Source organism: Temnothorax americanus, unplaced genomic scaffold (assembly GCF_048541705.1).
Source record: "Temnothorax americanus isolate GAGA-0224 unplaced genomic scaffold, ASM4854170v1 Scaffold153, whole genome shotgun sequence".
Classification (NCBI taxonomy): Eukaryota; Metazoa; Arthropoda; class Insecta; order Hymenoptera; family Formicidae; genus Temnothorax; species Temnothorax americanus.
This window is the reverse complement of record NW_027509290.1, coordinates 64,462-74,196: the sequence shown is the minus strand read 5'-3', so window position 1 is coordinate 74,196 and position 9,735 is coordinate 64,462. Positions and strand designations below refer to the sequence as shown.

At 39.3% G+C, this 9,735-nt stretch overlaps 1 protein-coding gene across 1 annotated transcript; it reads right to left on the bottom strand.

Moving 5' to 3' along the window:
* Positions 1-8,035: 8,035 nt before the first annotated feature.
* LOC143895341 (uncharacterized) lies at positions 8,036-9,190 on the bottom strand. Its single transcript, XM_077402395.1, has 5 exons — positions 8,936-9,190; positions 8,769-8,852; positions 8,533-8,676; positions 8,285-8,443; positions 8,036-8,196 (listed from the first exon to the last, which is right to left on the bottom strand). Exons 2-5 carry the CDS (start codon positions 8,826-8,828, stop codon positions 8,182-8,184), a joined length of 378 nt encoding a protein of 125 aa, XP_077258521.1. The 5' UTR covers positions 8,829-8,852; positions 8,936-9,190; the 3' UTR covers positions 8,036-8,181.
* Positions 9,191-9,735: the final 545 nt, after the last annotated feature.

The following is a 9,735-nucleotide window of genomic DNA, read 5'->3' as shown; positions in this document are numbered from 1 at the left end:
TACCGCAATTGGATGGTACTAATTTTAGTAATTGGAAATATCGAGTAGGTATTCTGCTCGATGAAAGAGGTTTACGGAAATACATTGAGGAGAGTTTGGATGACATTTTGACGAATTCATCGCCCAACGAGCATGGTGGAATTAGACTCGAAGAAAAGAAATGTATCTCGATCCTGGTGCAAATGATTCACGATGGACAACTGGAATATGTGAAGGAAAAGAGGACAGCAAAGGAAATGTTTGACACGTTAAGTAGCATTTTTGAGCGGAAGAGCATTGCGAGCCAGCTATTGCTACGAAAACAGTTGCTGATGATGAAGTATAGCAAAAGCGATAACATCACCGATTATTTCCTACATTTCGACACAATGATCCGCGAATTAAAGTCAACCGGTGCGAAGATGGAAGAATTAGACATTGTGCATTTATTACTAACATTGCCAAAAAGCTACGACAATTTAGTTACGGCACTGGAAACGATTGACCAAGAGAAACTAACCTTGGAATTTGTGAAGACACGTTTGATGGACGAGCATAATAAGCGAAATAGAGGAAGCAGTTCAAGCAAATCAAATGAATTTCATGCAATGAGTACCAAAGGAAAAAGTAAACGACTTACCTGTTATGGCTGTGGTAAAGTAGGTCATGTAAAGGCTAAATGCAAGGCTAAAAAGGATCACAATTCAAAGAACGATCAGAAAAATAGTAGCAGCGCAAACGGCATCGGAGGAAAAGTAAGAAACGATGTGTGCATTTAAAGATGAAGAAGCAAATGCGTGCTATGACAAGCGAACACATCACGACACGAATACAAAGGCACAAAGCAATAATATAAGGCAAATAAAATTTGTTTGGATTCTGGTGCAACACAGCATATGGTAAATGATAAACGGTATTTCGACAAGTTGGAAGACATCGACGAGGTACAGATTTCAGTCGCAAAAAGGAATCAGAGCATCGTGGCGAAGCAACAGGGCGAAATTTTAGTAAAAACCTTTCACGACGGTGATTCATCTGTGAAGGCGATTCAAGACGTTTTGCTAGTCAAGGATTCGAAATGCAACTTAATGTCAATTCAAAGTTTAACGAAGAAAGGCTATCGCATTACCTTCGAAGGAGACTACGCATATGCATCAATCAACGGACAAACGAAGTTTGTGGCTCACGCCAGTGGAAGATTATATGAGGTTGTATTGCATGTCGATAGTAATATTTTTGCTGGTATTTCAGAAGAGAACAATGTACATAGAGTATCGCAAAGCCTGTGGCATTTCAGGTTGGGTCACCTGAACGCATTCGACATGAAGAGATTGATTGATCATCAAATGGCTGACGAAATAAGCAAAGTAAACGTGGATACCGAGTCGAGATTCTGCGAGTCGTGCATCATGGGAAAGCAGACGCGATCATCGTTTTCGAAGAATAAGAACATACGTTCATCCCGCATTTTGGAGCTAATACATAGTGATGTATGTGGACCGATGCCAACGACTGCATATGATGGTTCGAGGTATTTTGTTACTTTTACCGATGATTATTCGAGAGCCTCAATGATTTACTGCATTCAACATAAGAGTGAAACACTGGAGAAATTTAAGGAGTTTGTTGCGATGGCTGAAGCGTTGCACGGCAAGAAAATTGCAAAATTGAGAACTGACAACGGTGGAGAATACACATCGAGCGAGTTCAAGCACTTCTGTAAAAGCAAGGGTATTTAAATGATTCCTACCGTTCTTTATAATCCAGAAATGAATTCGGTGGCTGAGCGGCTGAATCGAACACTGCAAGAAAAAGCGACGACCGTGCTTTTGGCGAGTGGTTTGGAGAAGTTTTGGAATGAGGCGATTGTCACGGCGAATTATGATAAGAATCGATCACCGACGAGTGCAGTTAGAGAACAATTCAAGAACAAAACTCCAGCTGAAGTTTGGTTCCAGAAGAAGCCTGATTTGTCACATCTTCGAATTTTTGGATCGGATTGCTACAATCACGTTCCAGCAAATAAACGAAATAAGTTGGAAAAAAAATCCACAAAATGCATTATGCTCGGTTACACTGCATCAATGGGTTCATATCGACTTTGGGATGTAGAGCAGAGCAGAATGGTTGTAGGACGAAATGTGACATTCAACGAAGCATCAATATTAAATTGAATGAATTTAGTTGAGATATCAAATTCAGAGGCGGCAACGACACCAAATGAAGTGAATCGTGACGATGAGTTGGTGGATGAACTGGAGTTAACGTATGAAGATGCTGACGACACTTCGATGAACCACGATGCAAACAAAGAATGCGTTAATGACAGCGATAGGACTACTTTACGAAGAAGCGAGCAAATTCGACGAGCACCAGACAGATATGGTGAATGGGAAATGAATGAATCTCATTACGCATTATTGGCTGAACAATTTGTTGAAGATGATCCACTGACGACTGAAGAAGCAAAAAAGCGAGACGATTGGCCTGAATAGAAGAAAGCAATTGAAGATGAATATCGATCATTAATTAAAAACAAAACCTGGACACTGTGTGATCTACCCAAGGATCGGAAAGCGATTACAAACAAATGGGTATTTAAACTGAAACGCGGGGCTGACGGCAAGATCGACAAGTACAAGGCGCGGTTGGTGGTACGTGGTTTCTCACAGCGAATAGGATACGACTACAACGAAACTTATGCTCCAGTCGCGAAGTTGGTAACTCTCAGAACCTTGCTTGCAGTTGCTAACGAAATAGATATGCACATTCATCAGATGGACGTCAAATGTGCATTTCTCAATGGCAAACTATCAGAGGAGATTTATATGCAGCAACCGGACGGTTTCGCGAATGGAACTAAAGTGTGCAAATTACTCAAGGCACTCTATGGTCTCAGGCAGGCTTCGAGGGTATGGAACGAAAGGTTTGACGAATTTATGAATCGAATTGGTTTCAGACGCTGCGAATCAGATCCGTGCCTGTACGTGAGAGTGAAAAATGGAGTCACTTGCTACATTCTGCTGTATATGGATGACCTTTTGTTGCTGTACAAGGATATAAATACGATCAACACAGTGAAGCGACTTCTATCAAAAGAATTCGAGATGACAGACATTGAAAAGGCAGATAAGTTCCTTGGCATGCACATCGAGCAAGACATCAAGAACGGAACAATTGGTTTAAGTCAAGCTCATTACCTGAGGAATGTATTGAGAAAGTTTGACATGGAGAATTGCAAACCAAAATCAACTCCAATGGAAAAAGGCTTGCATTTGGAAAAGGGCGATGCAAATAACTGTTCCAAGCAACCGTATCGAGAATTGATTGGCTGTCTGACATATGCTACAATCACCACAAAACCTGATTTGTGTGCTGCAACTGGCTACTTCAGTCGGTTTCAAAGCTGTATCAACGAAAATCACCATGCACATGCAAAACACATTTTGAGATATGTTCGTGGAACAACGGACTTGAGACTGCTGTATCGCAGACAAGAAGCAGTTGAACCATTGGTCGGCTACAGTGATGCAGATTGGGGCGGCGATAAGAACGACGGAAAGTCAACATCGGGCTATGTATTCAAGGTATTCGGCAACACCGTGAGTTGGTCATCACGAAAACAGAAGACGGTTAGTCTATCATCAACCGAGGCTGAATATGTGGCGCTAACCGAGGCAGTTTGCGAGGCAAAGTGGATCCAAAAACTTCTGATTGAACTGGGCCTCGATTGTAACGGACCAATCCCAATATTCGAGGACAATCAATCATGCATTGTAATTGCCGAGGAACCGCGTGAACATAGGCAAATAAAACACATTAACATTAAATATAACTTTATTCGCGAGGCAATTATAAACAACGAAGTAAAAATTGAGTACAAGGCATCGAACGAGCAAGTCGCTGACACATGACAAAGGGACTCGGAAGAAACCTTTTCGTTAAGCATCGACGCGATTTGAGTTTGGTTTAAAGTACAATTTGATGTTTTATTTCAAATTAAGAGGCGGTAATAAGTATAGTAATTTGTACTAAAAATGATAGGTTGGTAGCTCTGCTTCTATAGTTCTAAAAACCGTATTCGCGCGGACTTTTTTCATTGTCTTTTGTCCATCGGCACACACCTTTGTAAAACTTCAGTAGCCGATTAACGTATTAAAGGCATTGCTACTCAATCAAGATAGTGGCGTCTTTCTTCTCATCCTGCACGCAATATCCTCTCATCAGTATAGCTTTTTAAGAATGTGGCGGCTAGTCTCAAGGTCACGAAATTTGTATACACGAAGATCAAAGGTAGCGCCGCTACTGTTGCTACTAGTAATGTTTATACTATGCTAACGTATGGCACAGGCGCAGTACTTGCGCAGTACTATCCAAGTGGAACAAAAAGTCAAGATTGTAGGCTTAGAGTTTAGGAACTCTTGCCTTAGGCGACTAGCGCCCAAAAATATCTGATTTGGTCCCGTGGGGGGTCTCCTTTTATACAAGTCGGTGCAGAATCCTGAACTCGAGAGAATGCTTGAGCGAGGCGACGCCTAGCGGCGTCGATGCGAACTGCCTAGTTACTCACTGAATGATGATGTGCTAAAGATACTATACTATCACCACTGGCTAAGTGTTTAAAATATTAAAAATTATTTTTTACAGTTACTATAAATACACAGGCATAATAGATAAATTAAGAACTACTAAAACTTATCGCATTATTTTAAACATATTATTAATCACTGTTTTGCTCCAATTGGTTCACGAACGACGTGTTGCCGGGTTATTCTGGGTGCAATTATTTGTAATAACTTTTCGAATTGAGTAACGGTCATCCGAAAGTAATTATAAAATCAGATATTATCCAATTTCAACAGTGGACATACTAAATAATAAAAGCCAATTTCGCGTCGTTTGTTAAGGATGTTGGCCATCCAATAACGTTTTTTCTTGTAGCTTTGTTTTGTTGCTACAGATTTTGTACAAACTGCTACTGCGGCTATAGCTGCTACATGTTTTTCACGTACACTTTCCACATATTCATAAATTTTACGTGCATAATTATTTTGCCATTGATATAATCTTTGTTCGTATGACATTTTAGATTTTTCTTCTACTTTTACTTCTTGTATTTTGTGTAAATTCTCACGGTTAGATCTGTTGCTGTTGTAATAACTAGATCGAGGTTAGGACGCAGAGTCATCCACACTCGACGCTGCCCGATGCCATAAAAGGCCTATTTCATGAGCAGCAAAAATTTGCGCCGAAAGTTAGCCAAATTGATTAGATATTTCTAGAAAATTACTAGACTGCTGCTCGCTGCTGCAGCATTTCACAGGCCATGAAAACCTACCTTTACAGGTATAAAGCAGAAACTATAACACTACTAGATATGATAACTTGCGGCAACTAGAGCTCTAAAAAAGTAGGTATTCTCATCCGCCATTTTTCTTCCAATCATATGTGAAAACATAACCTTTTCGTAAATGTCAATACACATTTCGGTCTCGTATTTTCTGCTTCCAAAATGCCTGGCTGCGTTGCAATTAACTGCACTAATAGACATGAAAAAGAGTTTCGACTTTTTTCAATCCCAACAAATGTGGAGCGACAAAAAAGGTGGCTTCAAAATCTTAGCCGTGAACAGTGGATACTAACCAAGTCAGCTTGTGTCTGTGAAGTATGTACTGTCACGACTTTTTCACTCCCGGACCGCTCCGGGACGTGTGCCGGATCAAAAAGAGTAAGGAGAGCGGGATGACAGGCCTCTCCGACGATTCCCTCGCACCTCCGACACTTCGCGAAACGAATTTACTGTTGGGCGCCAGACGCGTCAATGCGCGTCCGCGAAATCGCAAAAGAAAACCAAAACGAGACGCAAAGCAAAACGTGCGGATGTGCGAGGAATCGGCTAGCTCGACCTAAGGGCTGGGGCGGGGGTGATGAAGGGCGGCGCGATATTCGGCGGGGTGACACGCCATAAATAAGGCCACGAGCTCAAGCAATTAACAAATCAAGATAACATTTAATCTTTAGAACTTCGCGCGTGAAACAATAAAGGCCGATTCGGCTTCGGTCAATCAGACAAATCATATAATCAATCACGCAAGCGTCAGAAATGAAACAAAAAAAAAATAATGATAGCGCGGACGCCAGAATGAACGAAGTACTACGTTATCGTATAGTAAACGCGCAGAAGGCGCTGCGATTAGATCAGAGAGATACAGTATGACGAAACTTACAATTAATATGGAACATCGACAGTAAACACGAAATAATCAAGGAAATAGAAAATAAGATCTTGCAGGAAAGATCGCGAGAGGACGATACCTCACGCTCGGAGCGCGTGAACGCAACGGCGGGAGTCGCACAAAAATTCTGTCGCCAATTATCTTAAGCCTAACGCGAGTCGTTCGGGTGAATACAATACTCTGTCTTCAGTGATTTTCGTAACGCGCAGAACGATACACCGAGATACTCGAAATAGCGCGGAATTCTGAAACAAACGCCAGGAAAACTAAGCGGAATTACCGCGAGTAATAATCACACGCAATCACGACGGCACTGAGCCTATCGCGAGAATGGAGTAAATTATGCGAATACGCTCTCCAGCTAGCACGACTACTTCGCATACGCAATCACCGAACAACGCATCCAAACATAATTATCCTAACACGCACAATTTTCTAAGGCAATTAGCTCCTCACAAACGGCCAATTAACGCGATTGATGTGCTGACGCATACGACATTCCACAAGAGCAATGTTTGGTAATTTGATACGCCGGGAACACGGGAGGCGCGAGACACAATCACGAGCGCGGACATTACACGAAACGGACTCGCAGTAACGAATTTTGCCACGAATCTATCGCAATCTCCAGAGGCTCGCAATCGCGTCTTTATCTCAATTCCGCGGCCACGATATCATCCCGAGGCCCTTCGCTCTCGCTGTCGACCGCCATTCGATACGCGGTCTCAAGGGACCGTACGCGTCGCGATGTTACAACGTTTTTCCCGGACGAGAGCGTGCACTGGAGGGCGGCGTCGTGGCTTTACATCTCGATATTAATTACTGCGGGCAACCTCACCAATGTGATGTCTCCTCGCAGGGCTCCTCGCCGTCACCTCGTACGGAGGATCGTCGCACCTTGTTTCTTTCTTTGTCCGCTCAGTCTCCTAAGCACTCGCATACATGTAACATGTCGCAACGAAGAATCAGTCATACGCGAAAATTTATTACGGAATTCGTAAGTTTTTCTTGATCGTCGCTTTCTCTCCTCATATATCATTGTTGCTACAAATTAAGATTGGTCCGCAGCTGACCTTTATGGACATGTGGGAACATGCTCGTGAACTCAGGAATCTGTATTAATTATGTGACGAGTCAATAGATGATATAGGTATTGCTCACTATTTAACGTCGTTAATTTAATATTTATCTCGATTCATTTATATTGTTTGTTTTTCTCGCTGTTCCTGTTTCAGTTCGCACTTGAAAAGGGCTCGAATCTTGAGCCGAAACGTTGTGCATTTGTATATATTGCGGCAGGTAATCGAGAAATAAATTGAATTTGCTCATAAAAATGTAGAAATAATTTTTCCCACGTGCTGTGATTTAAAGAAAATAATTATTAAGCATTTTTTCACTGTTTGTTCGTTTTGTACCAAAAATTTTTCTGAGAACAGCAAACAACGGAAGAACGTTTTTGGGTCTGCAACCTTGAAAAAAGCTTAACCAAAAAGTGCTTAAACATATAAGTAAACCCTTTGAAACTGCTTGTTACTTTGTAATAAATATTATATATGGTCTATAAATATGTATTTTATGAATTAAAGTATCGTTTTTTAAAATTAATTCCTCTGGAGATATTGTGAGCATGAGTTTTTATTAGTCAATGTACATTATTATTATTATTATTATTATTATTATTATTATTATTATTATTATTATTATGCAGTTATACAGTGTTATTTATGGAGTAACAATTTTTTGGAAAATGAAATTTATTTCATACAGTTCAAAATCATTTTATTTGATACAAAGTATAATTATCAAAAAGGCAAGTAAATTATTTGACATTGTGCTGTTGTAAATATTCAGCAACTTTCGGATTATGAGAGAACAGTTTCAAAATAAGATGTAACCTTTTCAGCTTACTCTTCAGATAGACATTTTCGACAAACAAGCTTTCAATTTTTTCATCTGTGTAATACTTTTAAAGCTTAAGGTCCTGAAATGAGTGGAAGTACATTAAATATGATAAATAGAGCATTAAATTAGTAAACGAAAAAAAAATTAAAAATTTATGCGGCAATTACCTCAACACTTGGCCCAGGATGCGACGTACTTGGATTTTTTTCATTGTCCTCAGTTGACATTTTAGGATGTAACCATTTCAGCTGACTCTTCAGGTAAAGATTTTCGACCAACAAGTTTTCAATTTTTTTATTTGTGTAATACTCTTGAAGCTTAGGGTCCTGAAATGAGTGAAAGTACATTAAATATGATAAATGGAGCATTAAATTAGTAAACAAAAGAAAAAATTAGAAATTTATGCGGCAATTACCTCAACATTTGGCCCAGGATGCGACGTACTTGGATTTTTTTGATTGTCCTTAGTTGACATTTTTAGCAGACTCTTCAGGTAGAGATTTTCGACCAACAAACTTTCAATTTTTTTATCTGTGTAATACTCTTGAAGCTTAGGGTCCTGAAAAAATGAGTGGAAGTATATTAAATATTATAAATGAAGCATTAAATTAGTAAACAAAAGAAGAAATTAAGAATTCATGCGGCAATTACCTCAACATTTGGCCCAGAATGCAACGTACTTGGATTTTTTTCATTGTCTTCAGTTGACATTTTACAAACAGCCAAATACTTAATCTAAAAACACATATATGTCAAAATGTGACAAAACTGCAACATGAAAACAATTTTTCGCGATGAGTATTATTTAAATAATATACCTTCTGCCTTTGAAATTACTGCTCCAAATACGTACAATAAAACAGAATCACGATGTGTCGATTTACGATAAATACAACTCTTATAAAACAAATTATACTGTCGCGCGTTTAAGAACACACGTCTAATCAATTAAGAATCAATTAATACTTATTTTCAATTTTACAGAATCGATATTTCAGCTAAATTTTTACATTAATTGCGAGACCGAAAAGCGTATTGACGTTTAAGAAAAGGTTATGTTTTCACAGATAATTGGAAGAAAAATGGCAAACAAGAATACTCATATTTATAGAGTCTTACGGCAACATTGATTGGTTCCGCTTCTGACGTTTGCGGACCATATACTACGTTTACGCGAGCGTTACTTCTGTGGTAACTTACGATATATCACTCGTTTACGCGGAGTGAATTATTTTAAGTTACTACAAAATCCCGTTTACGCGAAAGAATTATCGTAAATTACTACAGAAGTAACGCTCGCGTAAACGTAGTAATAGAATATGCTAATATAATGAGTAACTTTGCTATTCTGTTCGGTGTTGTCAATAGTTCCTTTCCATTTACATCAAAACTCAGATAATTCTCACTTGAAACATCATAACTCAGTTAAATGCACGTTCTTTTTGCATGCTGAAAAGTGAGATTCAACTGAGTTTTTATCCACAATCAAGACCATGTGCTTTAATGAATCTAATAGACTCACATTAAAAGTGAAGCTATAGACCTGTATTATTATGCAAAAGCTTTGTCACCAAAATAAGCAGGTAAATACAAAATAACATATCTTACCTGAGCATAA